The following is a 24,089-nucleotide window of genomic DNA, read 5'->3' on the forward strand; positions in this document are numbered from 1 at the left end:
GCTGGAGCTGAGATAGGTGCTCCCTGTAGCTGCTCCCCTGTGAGAACCAAAGGGTTAATTTAGATGGCAATTCAAGGTCTCCACCCTGATTTTCGGCAGTTCTGGCCCACGTTGCTTATTGAAAGAAATGACTCCAGATTCCCCTTAATACATTTTATTCAATGGAAAAAAATAAAATCAAGAACACACATCACTAAGACTAAACTACTGTATACATGACTAAACTAACCGTTGGGTGAACACACTTACGTTAAGGTCAAAACCAGTAAATCAATGTGTTAACAATGCTAGTGCATTGCAATCATGTTGTCAGTTTAGCCAAATGATCAGATTAATACAACAGATCATCAACCCTTATAAATCCTAAAACGGGAATCCAAGGAGGCGGCTGTCCATTTAGTTGTAAACCTCAGAGAACTTCACCCAGGCCGTGTAATCCACACTGAGCTTGTTAACGATTTCAATACTGAAACCCAATGATTGTTCGTGTTTAAACTGCAACCTCAAAGCCAATCAAAGCTTCCTCCTTAGATTGAACTCATGTGGTAATTCCTTCTCTTTCACCCCCCAACACAGACACAGCCCTTAACGAGGCTTTAATGAGCAGAAGTCTAAACAGTTCTCAATGAAGAGTTTATAGCATCTAAGGATGTGCTGTTGATCAGTTTCAGAGTGGAGATTCAAAACCACTACGTTTTCTTCGTTAGCATAGCCAATAGCTTGAAGTGTTCCCTCAGGTTAGGGTGACCAGATCACCACACAAAAATATTGGGACACATTGGCCCTGCCCACAGTCCACCCCCGCTCCTCCCAGGCTCCGCCCCCACTCTGCCCCAGGTCCTGCCCCCTCTCCACTTGCCCCGCTCCCCACCACACCCTTCCTCATCCCCCGGCCTGCCGCTGGCTTGCTGCGTCCCACCTCAGTCCCCCAACCACCTCTCGCCTCCCTGCGGGCCACTCACCCCTACGGCGCCGACTTCCCCTTGCCCACCCCACGCCTCTTCCCGCCCCCATTCCACCCAATTCCCCCAAGTCCCCACTCCTGCCTCTTCTTTGCCTCCTCCCATGAACACGGCCACATCCCTGCTCCTCCCCCTCCCTCCTGTAAAGCACTAAGCACCGCCAAACAGCTGTTAGGCGGCGGGAAGCGCTGGGAGGGGGGGAGGAGCAGGGACGCAGTGTGCTGGGAGGAGGGGGGGAGAAGGAGGTGAGGATGGAGGAGCTTGGCAGCAAGTTTTCCCTGTGGGTGCTCCAGCCCCGGAGCACCCACGGGGTCAGCGCCTCCCTCCCGCTCGCCTCCTTACCTGAATATCGGGACAAATGGCGTCCCGATCGTACATTGATCGGGATGCAAAGGGTTAAATATCGGGACATCTGGTCACCCTACCTTGGGTTGACTGAACTGCACTTGAATTTTCTCCACGTCATCATGGCAGGATAGGATAATCGGCAAAGCAAAAATAATAAATAATAATAATAATAATAATTGAAAATAAATAGAGACTATTTTAACAAGTGGTCATTTTGCTCAAAGTCCCCAGTAATTCTGTCACATTCAATCAAACAAAACCAATATCCATTTATGTAACCAATCACCTTCAGGAGAGAGAGAAAGAAACCCACCTCTCACAGAACTGTAAGACAATTTTGATGTCACAGAAAGTTAAATTCCACAGCAGGATACACCTGATGACTCAGAATCAGGACAACAGCTTCTCCCATCATCTTCTCCTCTCATCCTTCGAAACCTGCTTCACTCCAGGTTGTCTCACAAATACTGAGTCATGTGACTTAGGAAAGTTTTAACATCATCATAATGCGAAAAAACAGCCAGTTTTCCCATCCAAAAACAATCCCAACTCAGAAGGAAAAAGACAGGAAGTGGCTTTGCCAATAGACCAAAAAATGGGGTTTAAACTAAGAATGATCCATTAAACATTCTCCTTCTGAGTCTGGGACTCTTTCACCTCCAAACCTAAAGAGTCTGATTTAGGATCAAAGAAATCGACCCATGGTTCCCAAGCACGGAGAGCTCAGAACATGGTGTCTTGGGGAACAACGGGAGATGGAGGGATAGACTGGGAAGAAGATAAACTCTACGCAGCTCAGACAGAAGGAAACACTGCTGGGATGATGGGAAATGAGGGACACCCCCAGCGACTCTTTATACATGAACTATGTCTTTACCGCAAGAACAGTTGTTGTTTTACATCAAGCTAGCCATGAAAAATCCGAGCAGAGACGTGGCCCAGGTAATTTGATCTCAATGGAGCTAGTTTAGGTCACCCGTGTCCCCTGGAGCTCATGGACATTCCTGGTAGGAGGGAGACGTGCTCCCAAGACTCATAGAACAAAGGGAGGTCACAGAAAGGAGCGCCGGATTCACTCCAAAGAAGGGCCAGCTACAAAAGAGAAAATCGGGCAACTCACCGAGGGGACCCGAGAGACCACGTGATGCAAATACCGTATATACTCGTTCATTAGCCCGTTCGTTTATAATCCGACCCCCCACGATGGTTAGGTAAAAACAGTAAAAACTGTATGACCCTTTCATAAGCCGACCCTATATTTCAGGGGATGGCAAACTTTGTCTCCCAGACGTCAGGGTAAGCCGCTGGCGGGTCGGGACATTTTGTTAACTTGGAGCGTCTGCAGGCATGGAGCGCCTCAGCTCCCTGTGGCCGCGGTTCGCCGTTCCCAGCCAATGGGAGCTGCGGGAAGTCCGCAGTCACAGGGAGCTGAGGGGCTCCATGCCTGCAGACGCTCCAGGTAAACAAAACGATAATGTATTAGATATTCAATTCAATGATTCCATAGAGTTTAAAATCCACAAATTTTGGTGTAGACCCGACCCCCGCTCTTTGATGCGTCACTTTTTTACCAAAAATATTCGGCTTATGAACGAGTATATACGGTAAATTAGTTTCTCCACAATGGCCTTATCATCCTTGAGTGCTGCTATACCACCTCGATCGGCCAGTGGCCCCCTGTCTGTTTAGCTTCTGGTGTGCTTAAAAATTTTGTTGTTGTTACTTTTTGAGTCTTTGGCTAGTTGCTCTTCAAATTCTTTTTTGGCCTGCCGGATTATCCTTTTACACGTGGCTGTGACGTTATCTGATTAAACAATGACCATATAGATCATTGTTGCAACCACTGTTATATCTTTGCAACCAATCTTGTCCAATGGGGCATGTAAGAGTTCTATGGAAAGGTTATGATTTGCTGAATATGATTATGCTCTTGGCCTGCATGTATCATTTTTGTATTTGAAGTTATGAGTATTGGCTCTACACCTGGGTTTCAAATGTAGTTCAAAAAGTCTTTAAGAGGGAATTAGGAAAAAAATAAATAAAAATGGTCAGCCTTAAATAAGGTTTTTATGGCGTTTGTTTCCCTTGCAAATTCTCTGGGGATAAGTAAGGGCTGAGTTCTGATAGAAACTTTTCCCACACTCAGAGCATCTAGAGTGTCTCTAAGCTGAGTGGAGCCTCTGATGTCTAATAAGGTTCGAGCTGCGAGTGAAGTTTTTCCCGCACTCACCGCACTGATAAGGTCTGGCTCCAATGTGGATCCTCTGATGTTCCCGAAGCGCTGAGCTGACAAAGAATTTTTTCCCGCACTCACGGCACCCATAGGGTCTTTCTTCTGTGTGGAATCTCTGATGCGTAATTAGGCTCGAGCGCCAAGTGAAGCTTTTCCCGCACTCACCGCATCTATAGGGCCGCTCGCCGGTGTGGATTCTCTGATGTTTAATTAGGTCCGAGCTCTGAGTGAAGCTTTTCCCGCACTCGCAGCATTCGTGAGGTCTTTCTCCCGTATGGATTCTCTGATGTGTCATAAGGGCTGAGCTGTGAGTGAAACTTTTCCTGCACTCACTGCATTCATAACGTCTCTCTCCCGTGTGGATTCTCTGATGCTTAGTAAGGTCTGAGCTATCCATGAAGCTTTTCCTGCACTCACTGCATTCATAAGGTCTCTCTCCCGTGTGGATTCTCTGATGCTTAATAAGGTCTGAGCTATCCGTGAAGGTTTTCCCGCATTCGCAGCATTCATAGGGTCTCTCTCCCGTGTGGGTTCTCTGGTGTGCAATGAGGTGTGAGCTGCGGGTGAAGGTTTTCCCGCACTCGTGGCATTCATAAGGCCTGGCTCCCGTATGGATTCTCTGATGTTTCATAAGCGAGGAGCTGTTGGTGAAGTTTTTCGCACACTCACAGCATTGGTAGGGTCTTTCTCCTGTGTGAATTCGCTGATGTACAATCAGGTTTGAGCGCCGAGTGAAGCTTTCTCCACATTCAGAGCATGCATAGGATTGCGCCCCTGTGTGGATCCTCTGATGTGTAATGAGGGATGATCTCTGAGTGAAGGCTTTCCCACACTCACAGCACGCATAGGGTCTCTCTCCCGTGTGTATTCTCCGATGTTTAATAAGGGATGAGCTCTGAGTGAAGTTTTTCCCACACTCACGGCATTCATAGGGTCTTTCCCCTGTGTGGATCCTCTGATGTTTAAGAAGAACTGAGCGGCTACTGAAATTTTTCCCACAATCAGAGCACGTGTTGTTTCTCGCTCCTGCCTGGATTTTCTGCTGGGTTGTGGTTTCCTTGATGTATTTGTGAGGTCCCCAACTATTAATGGATTTATTCAATTTCTCCCTTGGCTTGTTTCCCTGCTTCCTCTCTGGCCTGTGCTGACTTTGACGACCTTCTCTCTGCTCATGACTCCTGGACACATCCTTCTCAGATATTTGCAATAATGCCCCGTGTGGTTCGTCTTGCTCAGCATCTTCCTGCTGAGGTTGGTGCTCCTTCTTCTCACTCAGCATCCCATCACCTGTTGGCAGAAACAGGAGTGGAAAAGGGGAGACCAAACCATGATGCAAATTAGCTGCAGTGGAAGAGGTAATGCCAAAAGCTCCACATGTTTGGCAATCCCTAATCCCTAGGGTTTCAATGAGAGCACTCACATGCTTTAAATTAAGAACATACTTCTGTGGATTCAGATTGGAAGGATTAGATTTTTAATCAATAAATATCAATTTCACTGCAAACACACAACCCAACCAAAAATATTTCCATCAACCATCAAAATTTCAGCTAGGAAAAATAAGAAAAATGCTGTTGGAGAACGCAGAGTTTTGTTTAGGGATACTGACTTTATATATTTTGACATGTGATGGTGACAGTTTGTTTGATCAGTTATAAAGCTTTAACGTTTTGAATTGTTGTCTGACTTCCCCGCATAATTTTCTGCAACTGAAAATGTAAATTGATAAAAATTGAAAAAAAAAGTCTAAAACCTTTAATTTTGCACAATTCTGAAAACTTAAAACCATAAAAATTGAGGGGGAAAAAGCTTAAATAATTTGAAATTATGAAAAAATAAAAATAATAATTAGGGCTGTCAACTCACATGATTAACTCAAAAATATTACTTGTGATTAACCACACTGTTAAACATTAGAATACCAACTGAAATTTATTAAATATTTTTGGATGTTTTTACTACATTTTCAAATATATTGATTTCTATGACAACACAGAATACAAGGTGTACAGAGCTCACTTTATATTATTTTTATTATAAATATTTGCACTGTAAAAAATGATGATAGAAATGGTATTTTTCAATTCACCTCATACAAGTACTGTAGTGCAATCTCTTTATCATGAAAGTGGAACTTACAAATGTAGATTTTTTTGTTCGTTACATCACTGCACTCCAAAACAAAACAATGTAAAACTTTCGAGCCTACAAGTCCACTCAGTCCGACTTCTTGTTCAGCCAATCGCTAAGACAAACAAGTTTGTTTACATTTACAGGAGATGCTGCTGCCTGCTTCTTATTTACAATGTCACCTGAACGTCAGAACAGGCATTCGCATGGCACTTTTGTAGCCGGCGTTGCAAGGTATTTATGTGCCAGATATGCTAAACATTCGTATGCCCCTTCATACTTCAGCCACCATTCCAGAGGACATGCTAATGATGCTCGTTAAAAAATAATGGGTTAATTAAATTTGTGACTGAACTCCTTGGGGGAGAAATATATGTCTTCAGCTCTGTTTTACCCGCATTCTGCCATATATTTCATGTTATAGCAGTCAGATGATGACCCAGCACATGTTCATTTTAAGAACACTTTCACAGCAGAGTTGACAAAACGCAAAGAATTTACCAATGTGAGATTTCTAAAAATAGCTACAGCACTTGACCCAAGATTTAAGAATCTGAAGTCCTTCCAGAATCTGAGAGGAACAAGGTGTGGAGCATGCTTTCAGAAGTCTTCAAAGAGCAACACTCAGATGCGGAAACTACAGAACCCGAACCACCAAAAAAGAAAATCAACCGTCTGCTGGTGGCATCTGACTCAGATGATGAAAATGAACATGCATCAGTCTGCACTGCTTTGGATTGTTATCGAGCAGAACCCATCATCAGCCATGGACGCATGTCCTCTGGAATGGTGGTTGAAGCATGAAAGGACATATGAATCTTTAGCGCATCTGGCATGTAAATACCTTGCAACGCCGGCTACAACAGTGCCATGCAAATGCCGATTCTCACTTTCAGGTGACATTGTAAACAAGAAGAGGGCAGCATTATCTCCTGCAAATTGTAATCAAGTTTATCTGTCTGAGCGATTGGCTGAAGTAGGACTGAGTGGATTTGTGGGCTCTAAAGTTTTACATTGTTTTATTTTTCAATGCAGTTATTTTTTGTACATAATTCTACATTTGTAAGTTCAACTTTCATGATAAAGAGATTGCACAACAGTACTTGTATCAGGTGAATTGAAAAATACCATTTCTTTTGTTTTCTGCAGTGCAAATATTTGTAATCAAAAATAAATAAAAAGCGAGCACTGTACACTTTGTATTCTGTGTCGTAATTGAAATCAATATATTTGAAAGAGTAGACATCCACAAATATTTAAAGAAATGGTATTCCATTATTGTTTAACAGCGTGATTAATTGCGATTAATTTTTTTAATCGCTTGACAGCCCTAATAAAAATCAAATTCTGCCAAGCCTACAAGTTGGTGACCTAAAGGTAAAGTGCCTTTACGCCAAGGGTTCTCAAACTGGGGGTCGGGACCCCTAAGGGGGTCGTGAGGTTATTATGTGGGGGGTCGCAAGCTGTCAGCCTCCACCCCAAACCTCGCTTTGCCTCCAGCATTTATAATGGTGTTAAATATATTAAAAAGTGTTTTTAATTTATAAGGGGGGGGTCGCACTCAGAGGCTTGCTGTGTGAAAGTGGTCACCACTACAAAAGTTTGAGAATCACTGCTTTACGCCATTGCTAATCATCTGAGCTGTCTAGTCATGTACCTCCATAGTTTAATACATTTTAACTTGTGTTTTGTTCATCAAATTCTAGGCCAGATCCCTCAGCTTCTAGAATATTTTAGTGTGACGTGGGTGGCACGTAAAACATGTTTTCTCTCTTTCTATCCTTTTCTAAGGGTACGTCTATACTACCCGCTGGATCGGCGGGTAGTGTTCGATGTATCGGGGATCGATTTATCGCGTCTCGTCTGGACGCGATAAATCGATCCAGCTAATCGACGCCCGTACTCCACCTCGGCAGGAGGAGTAAGCAGCGTCGACGGGGGAGCCGCAGCAGTCGACTCGCCGCTGTGAGGACGGCCAGGTAAGTTGAACTAAGATACTTCGACTTCAGCTACGCGAATAGCGTAGCTGAAGTTGCATATCTTAGTTCAAACCCGCCCCCACTAGTGTAGCCCAGGCCTTAGGGTGCCTGATGCAATAACCATTCTGGCTCTGAGTTTTCTTCATAGATCCCAAATTTTAGATTAAAAAAAAAAATGTTAATCCAGAGATCTTGTTCTACATATAACTTTATATCTCAATGTGACACTTTTTACCTCCAAGCAGCACCCGGGAACCCCCATATTCACCACTGTCAGATCATTCTGATCTGTTTTGTACAAAACATGCCTTGTAAGATATCATAGGAAAGGTCGTGATCTGCTGAACACCACTGTCCTGTCAAAGTATGAAATCCCGAGTGTGTATCAAGTTATGAAATTTTGCTGTATGTTTGTTTGTTTGCTAGTGACATTAAAAAAAAGGCAAACTAATCCCAGCAGAAAAGTTGTAATCAAGGGAGTTACAAGTCAGTGAGGGCTGCCCAAGAACCACACAATGGGAACAGTTTGTTTCCTATCTTTTAACCAGTTGCCGATCCATGAGGGGATCTTCCCTCTTATTCCATGACAGCTTACTTTGCGTAAGAGCCTTTGGTGAGGGACCTTGTCAAAGGCTTTCTGAAAATTTAAGTACACTATATCCACTGGATCACCCTTGTCCACAGACTTCTTGACCCCGTCAAATAAATCTAATAGATTGGTGAGGCATGATTTCCCTTTACAAAAGCCATGTTGACTCTTCGCCAACAAATTGTGTTCATCCATGTGTCTGACAATTCTGTTCTTTAGTAGACTTTCAAACAATTTGCCTTGTACTGAAGTTAGGCTTACTGACTTGTAAATGCCAAGATTGCTTCTGGAGCCTTTTATAAATGTTGACGTCGCATTAGCTATCCTCCAGTCATCCGCTACAGAAGCTGATTTAAATGATAGGTTACAGACTACAGTTAGTAGTTCTGCAATTTCACATTTGAGTTCCTTCAGAACTCTTGGGTGAATACCACCTGGTCCTGGTGATTTATTACTGGTTAATTTGTCAGTTCGTTCCAAAATCTCTTCTAATGATACCTCAATCTGGGACAGTTCCTCACATTTGTCACCTAAAAAGAATGGCTCTGGTTTGGGAATCTCCCTCACATCCTCTGCTGCGAGGACTGATGCAAAGAATTCATTTAGTTTCTCTCTAACGGCCTTATCATCCTTGAATGCTGCTATAGCAACTTGATTGTCCAGTGGCCCGACTGTTTGTTTAGCAAGCTTCGTGCTACTTACAAATTTTGTTCTGGTTACTTTTTGAGTCTTTGGCAAGTTCCTCTTCAAAATCTTTTTTGACCTGCCTGATTGTACTTTTGCACTTGGCTTTCTACCGTTTATGTTCCTTTCTCTTTTCCTCAGTAGGATTTAACTTCCAATTTTTAAAGGATGCCTTTTTACCTCTTGTGACGAAGTGGGACTGTTCTTAATATTTCCTCTGAATACTGTGCCTCAGTTTCCCCTATGCATTTCTTAAGTCTCTAGGTGGTGAGGAAAGGCCAGTGTGCATAAATCACTGACACTCTGTCTCCCTGGCAACAAATGGCCGGGGCCCCTTCCCCCCCTGCAAGGGAATAGCTAAAGGTGAACAAAGAGATCAGGTGACCTCCTGGCCCAGGAAAGAGACAAAGCCCAGAGAAGGAGGGGCTGGAGGGGGCTTCAGAGTTGGAGCTAGCTGTGGACGAGGAGTGAGGGCAGACGTGGGTGTCTGGCTCTCTGAACCCCAGAATGGACCCGGCCGAGGGGTCCCATTCGCCGCTGTACCTACAAGCTCTGTTTTAGACCATGTTCCTGTCATCTAATAAACCTCTGTTTTACTGGCTGGCTGAGAGTCACGTCTGACTGCAGAGTGGGGGTGCGTGCAGGACCTCTGGCTTCCCCAGGACCCCGCCTGGGCGGACTCGCTGTGGGAAGCACACGGAGGGGCATACGCTGAATGCTCCCAGGAGAGACCCAGGAGGTGAAGCCGCGTGAGCTTCTTGCCCTGAAGACAGTCTGCTCCAAGGGAGAGGAGGCTCCCCAAAGTCCTGACTGGCTTTGTGGGGAGCAGTTCCAGAGCATCACCCGGGGACTCCGTGACACCTCTAACCACTTCTTTTACTTTGGGGTTTAGCCCCGGTGGCACATTTTGGTCCTCTTACTATGTTTTTTAATTTGGGATATACATTTTATTTGAGTCTCTAGTATGGTTTTTTTTTAAAAAAAGCTTCCATGCAGCTTGCAGGGATTTCACTTTTGAGATTGTTCCTTTTAATTTCTGTTTAACTAACGTCCTCACTTGGGCGTCGGTCCCCTTTCTGAAATTAAATGCTACTACGGTGGGCTTCTTTGGTCTTTTCCCCCTTCCACAGGGATGTTAAATTTAATTATATTATGGGCGCTATTACCAAGTGGTCCAGCTACATTCACCTCTTGGACCAGGTCCTGTGCTCCACTTAGAACTATATCAAGAATGGCCTCTCCTCTGGGGGGTTCCAGGACCAGCTGCTCCAAGAAACAGTCATTTATGGTGTCAAGAAACTTTATCTCTGCATCCCATCCTGAGGTGACATGGACTCAGTCAACATGGGGATACTTGAAATCCCCCATTATTATTGTGTTTTTTATTTGTATAGCATCTCAAATCTCCCTGAGCATTTCACGGTCACTATCACTATCGTGGTCAAAGAAATAAGTGCTGGAGAGATAGACATAAATCAGGGACTGAATTTCCCCAAATTCTGTCCTACAGAGGTAAGGGGATCAATTCTGCCTGTAAATCCCGTCCAAGCACTCAGGGGAAAGGGAAGGAAGGGGCTACTGCCAGCTGTCACTCAGGATGGGTAGGACGTCATGAGCGACTTCTGCCCTGAGGATACAAACCTGCTGGGGAGAATCCTGAACTCGGAGAACTCACAAGGTCTCTGTCGGGAACCGCAGCTGTTTCCTTCAGACACGGACAGGTTTTGAATTGACTGAATGATTCCTCCCTTGTGCAGGTACCTCTCAGGATCTCTCTTTCCTCTGAATCATGGAGATCTGGGACCCATGGCTCTTTGTCTTGTTCCAGATGAGAGATCTCATCAGGTGTGAAAACTGGAAACTCTGCACAGGGAAAGGACATCAGGTGGGTTCAAGGAGATTTCTCACTATTTTTTTTTATTGTATTAACCCCAGCCTATTTTGACGTAGCAATACGCTGAGGCTAGCTCCCCAGATGTTCAAATGTGTAGGACGTTCTGCTTAAAGGTTTTTTCGACTGCTGCTGCACAGTGAGTGGATGTTTTCAGAGAACTATTCACAGTGACTCCAAGATCTCTTTCTTGAGCAGTAACCGCTAATTTAGACCCCGTCATTTTATATGTAAAATTGGGATTAGGTTTTCCAATGTGCATTACTTTGCATTTACCAACAATGAATTTCATCTGCCATTTTGTTGCCCAGTCACCCAGTTTTGTGTGGTCTCTTTGTAGCTCTTCGCAGTCTGCCTGGGACTTAACTATCTTGAGTAGTTTTGTATCATCTGCGAACTTTGCCACCTCACTGTTTACCTGTTTTTCCAGATCATTTATGAATATGTTGAATAGGATTGGGCCCAGTACAGACCCCTGGGGGGCACCACGATTTACCTCTCTCCATTTTGAAAAGTGACTATTTATTCCTACCCTTTGTTTCCTCTCTTTTAACCAGTTACCGATCCCTGAGAGAACCTTCCCTCTTATCCCGTGACAACTTACTTTGCTTAAGAGCCTTTGGTGAGGGACCTTGTCAAAGGCTTTCTGAAAATCTAAGTACACTATATCCACTGGATCACCCTTGTCCACATGTTTGTTTGACCCTCTCAAAGAATTCTAGTAGATTGGTGAGGCGTGATTTCCCTTTACAAAAGCCATGTTGACTCTTTCCCAATAAATCATGTTTGTCTCAGTATTTGATCATTCTGTTCTTTACTAGAGTTTCATTCATTCGTTGTCTTGTATCTCTTGTTTCGGCCACGGAGTTGAGTGATTCCACTGGATGTTGCCCTCCAGTTGGAAGCGTGTGAGACTGCCGAAGTTTGGGGCACCTTTTCTGGCCCCCTCCCCGTTTGCAGGGCCGGCTCTAGGCACCAGCGCTCCAAGCATGTGCTTGGGGCGGAACTTTCCAAGGGGCAGCACTCCGGCAACTTTTTATTTTAATTTTTTGCTTGGGGCGCAAAAAGCCGGGAGCCGGCCCTGAGTGGAGGTGAGCTGGGGCGGTGGGGGGCGCGGGGAGGGCCGCAGGAAGTAACCCTGGGGGAGGGGGCAGAGGAACCGCTCCTCCCCCAGCTCACCTCCGCCTCTTCCCCCGAGCGCGCCGCTGCTCTGCTTCTCCCCCCTCCTTCCCAGGCTTAGGGGAAATGCGGCGTGCCTGGGGGAGGAGGCGGGGCCGGGGATTTGGGGAAGGGGTTGGAATGGGGCGGGGAAGGGGCAGAGTTGGGGCGGGACCAGGGGGGGGGGCGCGGGGAAATTTTTTTGCTTGGGGCAGCAAAAAACTTGGAGCCAGCCCTGCCCGTTTGGGGCGAGCAGAAGAGATCCTAAAAGAGGCCTGCTCCATCACAGCCGCTGCTGCCGAAATGCACTTCTGTCTCATCCAAGCACAAGACGGCCATCACGTGGCATGCAGATTTGAGACGAAAGACTCCCAGAGATCATGGCGCCTGTCTTCTCCGCCACTCACACACATGACCACAGGTGTGAGGCCTTGGGCAGAGGCTTGCGCGTGAAATAGTTTAACGTGGGGAAACCAGTGCGCAGGCGGTAACCGCACGAGACTTGACGGGAGGAAAACCCTGACCCGTCGCAAGGAGATCCAAGACCACCAGCGGCCTCACTCCTGCTGCAGCCCTCATCCGCCTTCACAGCTGCACAGTACTAGAAGATCTTCTATATGCGCCCAAGCCACCGTTGGGGTCGTGGTGAAGTTTGGACCATGGTAAGTCAGGAGCCTCGCCTCAGACCTGCTTGCCAAGGGGGACCCTACCAGGAGTAGGAAAGCTCAGAACGATGTAGTTCTGAGCGTCTTTAAGCCCACGCAAGGCTCCCCACCACGACAAGGTGGTGGTCCATAAGAGAGGGTGGAGGGATTAGTGGGCAATCAACGTGCACAAGGGTATGTTCTTGCCATGAGCATTGTCGGCACTCCGGCGGCACACATGGTAGCCGTCTCCAGGGTTTAGAGAAGGGTAATAGAAGGCAGTGACGCCGAAGGAATCATTTGCCAGAGGCTGGGAATGGGCAACAGGGGATGGATCACTTGACTATGACCTGTTCTGTTCATTCCCTCTGGAGCACCTGGCATTGACCAGTGATGGAACGCAGGATACTGGACTTGACGAACCTTTGGTCTGACCCAGTGTGGCCATTCTTAACCCTCAGGGGCGAAGAGGGGGTGATATTTTGCAAGTCTGTGATGGTTCGTGTGGCGTAGGCTCCATCTGAGGGCCGGCCAGGAGTCGGAAGCGCCTCTTCGTTAGGCTGGACCTAAATCCAAGTGCTACCTTAGCCAAGAGAAAGTGTTAGACTTTGTGCTGTACTGCCCCTGGGCCCAGTTCCCAGAGCGTTGTGTAGCAGGGGAGAACAGAGTGCGGGTGTGTGTTTCACTGGCATGTTGGGGTGTTGCTGAAACACGGCAGAGTAGAGGTGGCATTGTGGGGGTGACATGAACCTTAGCTTTTTATTTCCTCTTCTAAGAACCGAGGGGACGGGATTCCTTACCCAGCGAGGTCACATTCTCGTAGTTCTCCTGCATGACGGCTCTGTAGAGAGCTCTCTGAGTGGGGTCCAGTAGAGCCCATTCTTCCCTGGTGAAATACACAGCCACCTCCTCGAAGGTCACTGGCCCCTGAAAGAGAAAGAACCCCCCACTCAGTACCTGCTGCCCCACTCACAGCCCCACTCTTTATGGAGTAGCAGGGCCAAACAAATGGATGCACAGTCAACAGAGCGCCACTCACCACCTGCTCAAAGCACCCAGGAAGCATCAGGGTGAGGGGCGATAGAGAGAGCCCCTCGACCTTCTAGCAGATAGCGGGGGAAGGGTCTTCCCTTTCATCACACACCAACTAGTCAGAGTCTGAACTGGAGATTCAGGAATCCCAACCCCCTCCCCATTCTCAGCAGCTGGATGTCAGGGGATGGGGGCATCTTCCCTAAGCCCCTCTGCTGCGTGTCCCCTCCATAGGTCATAACAACTCTGGTTAGTGGGTTCACCCTCCAGCACTGAGAGTCTGGGAAGTTTTCCCAGCCCAGCCGGGGTTGTTCCTCTTCCACAAATAGAGAGATTTCCACACCCAACCCCCATGGGCCTATTCCTAGAATCCCGGCTCCAGATTTACCAAGTCCCAGCAGGTCCATCACACCTTGTCCCCCCACCTTTCTCGACCCTGTGCACGGCCTGCACCCTCCCACTCTTAGATCAAACTCCCACTTCCCATGTATTCCCCGTCCCTCTGGCTCCTGCGGGAACCCCCCCATCATGTCCTCAGCATCCCTACCTGAGCCAGCTCTGCCGCATCCATTTCCCTTCCCCGGGCAGGCTGGGAGAGTCTGGAGGGACCCGGGGATGTTATTCTGCAGCCTGTCAGAGGGAGAAGGGTTACTGGGGGGAATTCAGATCAGACTTTAAGGCATTTCACATTCTCACTGGCTTTTTCTCTGTATAGACATCGACTCTCATGATGGGAAAAAGCTCGGTGCAGACCCATCCCCTCCCACCAGGACTAAACCCACTGTATCTCAAAGTCACATCCTGTAAACCCAAGACTCACAATTTAGATAGGGCTGTGATATTTCATACAAAGCAGGCCACGTAAGTTATCCTCTGAAAGCTCATGATCTCCTGAAACCCGCGGTGCTGTCCAAATAGGTATATTGTTCGTGTGTAGGAAGTTATGAGATTTTGTTACTGAAATACGGCGTACATTTGAGCGTCTCTGCTACAAAGGGGGGGGAATCTCTGCCCAGGTGGGTGTTCAGTGACTATTGATCAGCTCAGCAGGAGAGCGGTCATCAAGGGATTTACAAGTCAACGAGCACCACACAATGGGGACTGCTCCACTCTATGTCTCAGTTGCTCAAGATCACACTGTGACGTTATTGACATAAACTGGGACCATATAGATCATTGTTGCAACCAAGGTCCTGTAGTGGCACCCAAATCTTGTATAAAGGGGGTCAAATGGGGTGTCTAAGACAAGGTTATGGTTTACTGGTTATGATTATGCTGTCTATATGTGTGTATCAGTTTTGTAGTTGAAGTTATGCATATTGGCTCTATACTGTCTGTATGGCAAACTTATGCTATGCTTCTGGGTGACATCCCAGACAAGCTGGGATTAGCTCTGCCTAGCCTGCTTGATGGCCCATTAAGGACCATCAGCTATACAATGGACCCACTGAGAGAAGGGAAATATGCCTTCAGACTCAGCAAAGTATGCAGGGACTGGCCCATGTGACTCCAGGCTCCATTTTGCTGTAATTTTCCACAGTAAGAACAAAGAGGTGTTCTTACACCTGGAAAAGACTATATAAGGCTGATGCCTCATCTCCATTTTGTCTTCAATCCTGCTTCTTACCTCTGGAGAGACTTTGCTACAAACTGAAGCTTTGAACAAAGGACTGAGGACCCATCCCAGCGGGGGATGTATTCCAGAGACTTGATTTGAACCTGCAGTTTATTCTATTGCTGCTGCAAGCTTGACCCAAGAACTTTGCCATTACTGTATGTAATTGATTCCATTTAACCAATTCCAACTCTTATCTCTATCTTTTTTCTTTTATGAATAAACCTTTAGATTTTAGATTCTAAAGGATTGGCAACAGCGTGATTTGTGGGTAAGATCTGATTTGTATATTGACCTGGATCTGGGGCTTGGTCCTATGGGATCAGGAGAACCTTTTTTCTTTTATTGGGGTATTGGTTTTCATAACCATTTGTCCCCATAACGAGTGGTACTGGTGGTGATACTGGGAAACTGGAGTGTCTAAGGGAATTGCTTGTGAGACTTGCGGTTAGCCAGTGGGGTGAGACCGAAGTCCTCTTAGTCTGGCTGATTTGGTTTGCCTTAGAGGTGGAAGAACCCCAGCCTTGGGCTGTAACTGCCCTGTTTGAGCAATTTGTCCTGAGTTGGCACTCTCAGTTGGGTTCCGCCAGAACCGCATCATCACACACACCAAGGGGATTCCTCAACTCTGTGACTCAGCTAAGCCCACCAGGACATGTCTGGGCTAGTATTTTCCAGGCACGTAGACTGAGGGTATAAAATAAGGGACAGTGTCATCGTGACTGGACCTTTCTCCTCCCCCACCTATGCCGGAAGCAACAAGAACGCTGAGAAGACAAAAACTTCATCTGAGGGGACTGGTCCCACGCTTAAGGGAGAAGTCTCTGTATTAACAACTGTAACATCCAGTGGGGTGAAAAAATTGCTTGATTGAAATGCTGCCTAGTGGAATAAGGTTTAAGATTTAGATTGTGCACTTATCTTTTATTTTCTTTGGTAACTATCAGGGGAGGGATAGCTCAGTGGTTTGAGCATTGGCCTGCTAAACCCAGGGTGTGAGCTCAATCCTTGAGGGGGGCCATTTAGGGAACTGGGGTAAAAATCTGTCTGGGGATTGGTCCTGCTTTGAGCAGCGGGTTGGACTAGATACCTCCTGAGGTCCCTTCCCACCCTGATGATACTCTATCTCTGACCTTTTATGCCTCCCATTTAAAATCGATCTTTCTGTAGTTAATAAATCTGTTGGATACTTTCCCTAAAAAGGCGTATTTTGCTTGAAGTGCTTCGGAAATCTCAACTCGGTTTACAAAGGCTGCTGCCTGCCCTCTCCACATTGAGGAAGGGGAGACTGGGTAACAAACGTACACGGGTCAGGCTTCTACCAGGGCAAGACCGTACAGCTCTGCCGTGCAAGGCTGGGGGGAATTGGCCGGTGCCTTTCTGTGTGATTCCTGAGTGGCTCTGGGAGCGTTCATGCAATCTAGCTGGGTGTGGGGCTCCACATGCTGAGTGATCACCGAACTAGGAGGGGTTTTGCTGCTTGTCACTAGCAAAGCATTGAGAGAGACAACCCAGGCTGGAGAGTTAACGGGTCACTGTGGTACCCCAGTTCCAGGTTGTACACCGGGGATCCCATCACAGTGGTGCAGCAAGCAGGATGAAATGCACCACTTGTAGTTCTGAGGGAGGTTTGCACTTCAGACACTGGTGTAGAGCTTTGAAGTGTGGTGGCTGAGAGAAGGTTACCGGTTTGTTATTTTCTGTTTGCTCATTTCGGGAAAGGGAAGCTTAACGATGAGCGAAGGCAGTGAAGCAATTGCAAAGTTGGAGCTGTCCAGACTGCAGGTGGCAGGAAAAGAGAGAGACTATGAGCGTCAGCTGAGAATGGAAGAACTGGAGATAAAAGGGAAAGAAGCAGCACATCAGGGAACCTTAGCCCCGAAGCAGATGGAGGCAGAGGAAAGAGAGAGAGAGAAAGCCGAGACACCAACTGGAACTGCTAGAAAAGGAGAACCAGCACCTCCTACCCCCACACACACCCCTCTGATTCTCACCTCTGCAAAAATCCACAAATTGGGACCACCTACGTCCTGCATCCAACAAGGCAGGTGATACTACTGAATCCCTTTCCACATTTGAAAGGCCGTGTGCAGTGCATGAAATCCCAGATGCCAAGAGAGTTCCTACCCTGATTGCAAAACTAACTGGTAAAGCTGAAAATGTATTAAATGAAATACCAGTTGAAGATGCTTTAGACGCCCGTACATTTAAATTAAAAAAAATATGGTTTTGTAAAGGTTTCAAATTACCCCTGATACATACAGAGTGAAATTTAGAAATCTTAAGAGGGATGCTGGTGTGAGTGAACATTTATACACCTCTACCTTGATATAACGCGGTCCTCGTGAGCCAAAAAATCTTACCGCATTATAGGTGAAACTGCATTATATCGAACTTGCTTTGATCCATCGGAGTGCGCAGCCCCACCCCCCCAGAGCACTGCTTTACCGCGTTATATCCGAATTTGTGTTATATTGGGGTAGAGGTGTACAGAATGAAAGATTTACTGGGAAAGGGGGGGAAAGTTTTGAAGAAATGTTTGCTCAAGAACAGCCCTTAAATATATGTAAAGATGAGGTACAGCAACGTTCATGGGATAAAAATGTGACGACTGTGGAAGAGATGGCTTCTCTAGCAGCTGGTGCCTTTGAGCAGATCCAGGCATCTACTGTGAATAAACCACAGAAAGAGGGGTTTAAACCTGGTGGGAAGCAGGGTTCTGTTTTACTCCTGGGGAAGAAAGAGGGTGGCTGGGAGGCAATCACCTCCCCAAAACCATTCCTCTAATCCTAATCCCAAATCCCCTGTGAAAACGGAAGAGCCCAAAAGGTTCTATCGCTGTAATTCCACTGATCACCCAAGACATAAATGCTCTGTGCTGGGAGGAACCAGGCAACCTGTAGCTCATGTTAGTTCTGCCGTCCTCGACACAGAAACCTCTCATGCGATTGAGACAGATTATAGTGTTTTTGTGGGATTAGATCTGCAGAGCCAGACATGAAGTACATTTTGGCAGGATTAATGGCAGGGAATACCTAGGGTGGGAAGATACAGGGGCAGAAATCTCTGCGATCATGCGGAGTATAATTCAAGGTGACATACTGCCGGGACAGATGGCAGAGCTCTTATTAGCAGGAGATTCTTGTGCCTTTGGCAAAAACGCACATAGAAACTGGTGGGTTAGAAAGTTTATTAACAGTGGAGGTGGTGGACGATAACCCCAATGACATGTTAATTGGAAATGATTTTTATCATGTAGCTCAGGCTGTTAAGGTGTTTATGTGACGAAGTGGGAATGTTCTTAATGTTTCCTCAGAATACTGTGTGGGTGCCTCAGTTTCCCCTATGCATTTCTTAAGTCTCCAGTGTGCATAAATGGCCAACACTCTGTATCCTGGCAACAAATGGCTGGGGCCCTTCCCCCCTGCAAGGGGATAGCTAAAGGTGAACAAAGAGATCAGGTGACCTCCTGGCCCGAGAACGAGACAAAGGCCAGAAAGGAGGGGCTGGAGTGGGTTTCAGTTGGGAGCTGGCTGGGGATAGGAAGTGAGTGCAGACGGGGTTGTTTGGCTCGCTGGGCCCCAGAATGGACCCGGCTGAGGGGTCCTGTTCTTTGTACCTACAAGCTCTGTTTTAGACCGTGTTCCTGTCATCTAATAAACCTCTGTTTTACTGGCTGGCTAAGAGTCACGTCTGACTGCAGAGTTGGGGGGCAGGACCCTGTGGCTTCCCCAGGACCCCGCCTGGGTGGAATCGCTGTGGGAAGCGCACAGAGGGGCAGCTGAATGCTCCAAGGAGAGACCCAGGAAGGTGAAGCCGTGTGAGCTTCTTGCCCTGAAGACAGTCTGCTCCGAGGGAGAGGAGGCTCCCCAAAATCCTGACTGGCTTTGTGGGGAGCAGTTCCAGAGCATCGGCCGGGGGCTCCGTGACAGTTTACCTGCGACAAGGAGTATGGTGCTGGGACCCCAGAGGGAAAGGGTAAAGTCCCAAGAACTACTGAAGAAATGAGAGCAAGCCTCCTTGATTACTCTGCAGCAGGGGGAAGCCGCACGCTTCCAGGTGTGAAGGTGGTTGAGACCAGCTCCTGCACTGCAGCTGAAGGCAGCGTCTCCTCAGGGAGGGAGGAGCGTGTATTGCCTGCTGTCAGTGAGGGAACTGTCCCAGTTGCTAGCTGGCAGAGTTTTGCAGCTGACAGATCTCACTCTAGAGGGGGGTCCAGAGGAGGAAACCAGGGAAGGAATAGTGGGAATACAGGAATGTCTCCTCACTGGTCACTTGGGAGAGGATGTCCAGGACAGAATGGCTGATTCAGCATATGGGCACCCAGCTGTGACTCAGGTTTTGAGAGGGAACGGTGTAACTTACCACACAACTGACCTCTCAGGGATAGAGAGAGGAGTAACGGAGGGTACCCCAATCCAGGTCCCAGTGTTTTAGGGTGCTGGTCCTGATATTAAAATTAAAAAGGTGGTAGAGCAGTTTTTAAACTCAGGGCTGGGGGAAAGCCGACAGGTGCGGAGAAGGATGTGGTTCGGACAGAGACATCTCTTAGGGGAGGACCTATTAATGGAGATTCTCTATGTCCTGGTAAGGAGGAGAGGATGGAAGATGATCAAATACAGGTAGGATCTGATGAGAATTAGTCAAATGAAAAAAAGTCCCATTCAATTCCATCATGTAATGGCAGACAGCTAAAAAGTGACAAGTTTTTAAAGTGCTTATATACCAATGCTAGAAGTCTAAATAATAAGATGGGTGAACTAGAGTGCCTCGTATTAAATGAGGATATTGATATAATAGGCATCACAGAAATTTGGTGGAATGAGGATAATCAATGGGACACAGTAATACCAGGGTACAAAAGATATCGGAAGGACAGAACAGGTCGTGCTGTTGGGGGAGTGGCACTATATGTGAAAAAAGCGTAGAATCAAATGAAGTAAACGAGGAAGTTAGTTAAACAGAAATTAAAAGGTCCAGCGCCAGAAGTGAAATCCCTGCAAGCTCAATTTAAATGTATACCCCAAATTAAAAAGGCATAGTAAGAGAACCCAAAAAGTGCCACCGTGGCTAAACAACAAAATAAAGAAGCAGTGAAAGGCAAAAAGGCAGCCTTTAAAAAGTGGAAGTTAAATTCTAGTGAGGAAAATAGAAAGGAGCATGTACACTGGCAAATGAAGTATAAAAATACAATTAGGAAGGCCAAAAAAGAATTTGAGGAACAGTTAGCCAAAGACTCAAAAAGTAATACCAAAAAGATTTTTAAGTACATCAGAAGCGGGAAGCCTGCTAAACAACCAGTGGGGCCCCTGGACGATCGAGGTGCTAAAGGAGCACTCAAGGACAATCAGGCCATTGCAGGGAAACTAAATTAATTCTTTGCATCAGTCTTCACGGCTGAGGATGTGAGGGAGATTCCCAAACCTGAGATATTCTGTTTAGGGGACAGATCTGAGGAACTGTCCCAGACTGAGGTGTCATTAGAGGAGGTTTTGGAACAAACATAAATTAAACAATAACAAGTCACCAGGACCAGATGATATTCACCCAAGAGTTCTGAAGGAACTCAAATGTGAAATTGCAGAACGACTAACTGTAGTCTGTAACCTATCATTTAAATCAGCTTCTGTACCAAATGGAGAATGCCAATTTTTAAAAAGGGCTCCAGAGGCGATCCCAGCAATTACAGGCCGGTAACCCTGATTTCAGTACCAGGCAAACTGGTTAAAATTATAGTAAAGCACAGAATTGTCAGACAGAGAGATGAACATAATTTGTTGGGGAAGATTCAACATGGTTTTGTAAAGGGAAATCACGCCTCACTAATCTACTAGAATTCTTTGAGGGGGTAAACAAGTATGTGGACAAGGGAGATCCAGTGGATATAGTGTACGTAGATTTTCAGAAAGCCTTTGACAAGGTCCCTCACCAAAGGCTCTTAACCAAAGTAAGCTGTCATGGGATAAGAGGGAAGGTTCTCTCAGGGATCGGTAACTGGTTAAAAGAGAGGAAACAAAGGGTAGGAATAAATAGTCACTTTTCAAAATGGAGAGAGGTAAATCGTGGTACCCCCCAGGGGTCTGTACTGGGCCCAATCCTATTCAATATATTCATAAATGATCTGGAAAAACAAGTAAACAGTGAGGTGGCAAAATTTGCAGATGATACAAAACTACTCAAGATAGTTAAGTCCCAGGCAGACTGCGAAGAGCTACAAAGAGACCACACAAAACTGGGTGACTGGTAAACAAAATGGCAGATGAAATTCAATGTTGATAAATGCAAAGTAATGCACCTTGGAAAACATAATCCCAACCATACCGAGAAAATGATGGGGTCTGAATTAGCTGTTATCACTCTAGAAAGAGATCCTGGAGTCATTGTGGATAGTTCTCTGGAAACATCCATTCAATGTGCAGCGGCAGTCAAAAAAAGCAAACAGAAAGTTGGGAATCATGAAGAAAGGGATGGATAATAAGACAGAAAATATCATATTGCCTCTATATAAATCCATGGTATGCCCACATCTTGAATACTGCGTGCAGATGTGGTCGCCCCATCTCAAAAAAAAATACATTGAAATTGGAAAAGGTTCAGAAAATGGCAACACAAATGATTAGAGGTATGGAGCGGATTCTGTATGAGGAGAGATTAACAAGACTGGGACTTTTCAGCTTGGAAAAGAGACGACTAAGGTCTAGAAAATCATGTCGGGGGTGGAGAAAGTAGATAAGGAAGTGTTATTTACTCCTTCTCATAACACAAGGACTAGGGGTCACCAAATGAAATTAATAGGCAGCAGGTTTAAAACAAACAAAGGGAAGTATTTTTTCACACTACGCACAGTGAACCTGTGGAACTCCTTGCCAGAAGATGTTGTGAAGGCCAAGACTATAACAGGGCTCAAAAAAGAACTAGATAAGTTCATGGAGGACAGGTCCATCAATGGCTATTAGCCAGGATGGGCAGGGATGGTGTCTCTAGCCTCTGTTTGGCAGAAGCTGGGAATGGGCGACGGGGGATGGATCACTTGATGATTACCTGTTCTGTTCATTCCCTCTGGGGCACCTGGCATTGGGCACTGTCGGCAGACAGGATACTGGGCTAGATGGACCTTTGGTCTGACCCAGTACGGCCGTTCTTATACGTCTGTGGAAATTAACTGTGTCTCTTTAAGAGAGGATGCAGATCCCACTGAAGGAACGGCTGTCTGTGAGAATGGAGATGACCCATCTGACGGAAGGAAGGAGGAATTTCCCCAGGCTGGTGAGACACAGAAAGAAACTATGGAAGAGCTTCTGGGAAAAGGTGAATGTGAACCAAGAGCAGACACTCTTAACCCAAAGAGAACAAATCATAACCCTTTAGGAAAAGGGGGTGGGGAAGGACTCCGTGCTGGTGCTGGCGAACACAGGGTAACCCCCAAAAGGGTTACAAAATAATGAAGGATCCAGTGCAGCATTTTTCACCCCTGAGATCTGGATTCACTCTGAATCCCCGTCAAGCTTCACAGCAGGAGTGAATCAGTCATGGGGGTCACCCGGCTTCACATTGTTCCACCATTTCCAGGTGCACATCGGGGCTGGAGGCCGTGATGCCCCATCAGTAACATGGTTATTGGTCTGAAATCTCCCCATGGCCCGTCAGAGACGGACACGTACCTGTGTTGCTCCCCAGCTCCAGTCGCAGCGTCTCTAGGGGAAGGAGAAGACTGGAGAGGTGAGAATTCAGGCCCTCGCATTCGTGGAGAAATCCCCATTGCTTATTAATGTAACTGCTGTTAACTACGAAATGGTGACAGAGATCAGAGGCCGATAACGCAGCTGCTGCAGACAGAGCTAGCCCCACAGGGCTACTCCCATGTGGAAGGGCGACTCGCTGAGCTGGGCTGTGAGATGGAGCCGAGGATCAGTGACATCACTAGAGTCCCCGACTCCTCCCCAGGGTGAGGGTCGCTCTAACCAGAGGAGACGCCACCCCCAGACTCCATCTCACCTTTGAATCCCAGCAGCACCTCCTGCAAGTGGGCGCTTTGCAGAGAGAAATCGCTGAGTCTCTTCTCCAGCTCCGCAAACCCCGGCTCCAGCTTCTGAAACACCCCGTCCTCCCTGCTGGGGAAAGGAGGGGTGAGAAATGGGCCCAGATCCCCAGACCCTGAGCCCAGCAACCCCCAAACTCCAGGAAACCTGGATCTGAGCTTTGTAGCCTGAGATTGTCTCTGTTACGGGAAGTCACCTGCCTTCAGCCCTGTGCTCACTATGGGCCCAGAGAGATGGGACCTGGGGAAACTCGAGGGCAAGGAACAGAGACAGGTTCAGGAGCTTTCTCCGGGACGCTCCGGTTCTGTGCGTTCTGACTGTGTGCAGATGTGGTCGCCTGATCTCATAAAAAATATCTTGGAATTGGAAAACGCAACAAAAATGATGAGGGGTCTGGAACAGCTTCCATATGAGGAGAGATATGTCAGACTGGGACTTTTCAGCTTGGAAAAGATGACTAAGAGAGGATATCACAGAGGTCTGTGAAAGCATGACTGGTGTGGAGAAAGTAAATAAGGAAGTGTTATTTACTCCTTCTCATAACACAAGAACTAGGGGTCACCCAATGAAATGAATAGGCAGCAAGTTTAAAAAAAAAAAAAAAGGAAATATTTCTTCACACAACCTGTGGAACTCCTTGCCAAAGGATGTTGTGAAGGCCAAGACTATAACAGGGTTCAAAAAAAGTAGATAAGTTCATGGCGTATAGGTCCATCAATGGCTACTAGCCAGGATGGGCAGGGATGGTGTCCCTAGCCTCTGTTTGCCAGAAGCTGGGAATGGGC

The 24,089-nt window shown here is 46.7% G+C and overlaps 1 protein-coding gene and 1 long non-coding RNA gene across 3 annotated transcripts; both read right to left on the bottom strand.

Annotated features, from left to right (window-relative positions):
* Nucleotides 1-3,085: 3,085 nt before the first annotated feature.
* Nucleotides 3,086-10,782, bottom strand: LOC115271140 (zinc finger protein 3-like). The gene is made up of 2 exons (XM_029912885.1): nucleotides 10,567-10,782; nucleotides 3,086-4,830 (listed from the first exon to the last, which is right to left on the bottom strand). The coding sequence occupies exon 2, from the start codon at nucleotides 4,820-4,822 to the stop codon at nucleotides 3,473-3,475; it is 1,350 nt and encodes a 449-aa protein (XP_029768745.1). The 5' UTR covers nucleotides 4,823-4,830; nucleotides 10,567-10,782; the 3' UTR covers nucleotides 3,086-3,472.
* A 2,723-nt stretch (nucleotides 10,783-13,505) lies between these two features.
* Nucleotides 13,506-23,578, bottom strand: LOC112104229. 2 transcript variants are annotated; one of them, XR_003899904.1, is made up of 4 exons: nucleotides 23,261-23,578; nucleotides 22,927-22,959; nucleotides 14,198-14,280; nucleotides 13,506-13,545 (listed from the first exon to the last, which is right to left on the bottom strand). It is a non-coding gene; the product is annotated as an uncharacterized LOC112104229 (long non-coding RNA). The 2 variants fall into 2 exon arrangements; XR_003899903.1 differs by lacking the exon at nucleotides 22,927-22,959.
* Between the last annotated feature and the right edge of the window lie 511 nt (nucleotides 23,579-24,089).

The sequence above is a fragment of the Terrapene carolina genome, unplaced genomic scaffold (genome assembly GCF_002925995.2).
Source record: "Terrapene carolina triunguis isolate 2854851 unplaced genomic scaffold, T_m_triunguis-2.0 Scaffold361, whole genome shotgun sequence".
Classification (NCBI taxonomy): Eukaryota; Metazoa; Chordata; order Testudines; family Emydidae; genus Terrapene; species Terrapene triunguis.

What these genes read in the sequence shown, in the direction of transcription:
- LOC115271140 (XM_029912885.1), bottom strand. Translation starts at nt 4,822, where the DNA reads ATGCTGAGTGAGAAGAAGGAGCACCAACCTCAGCAGGAAGATGCTGAG.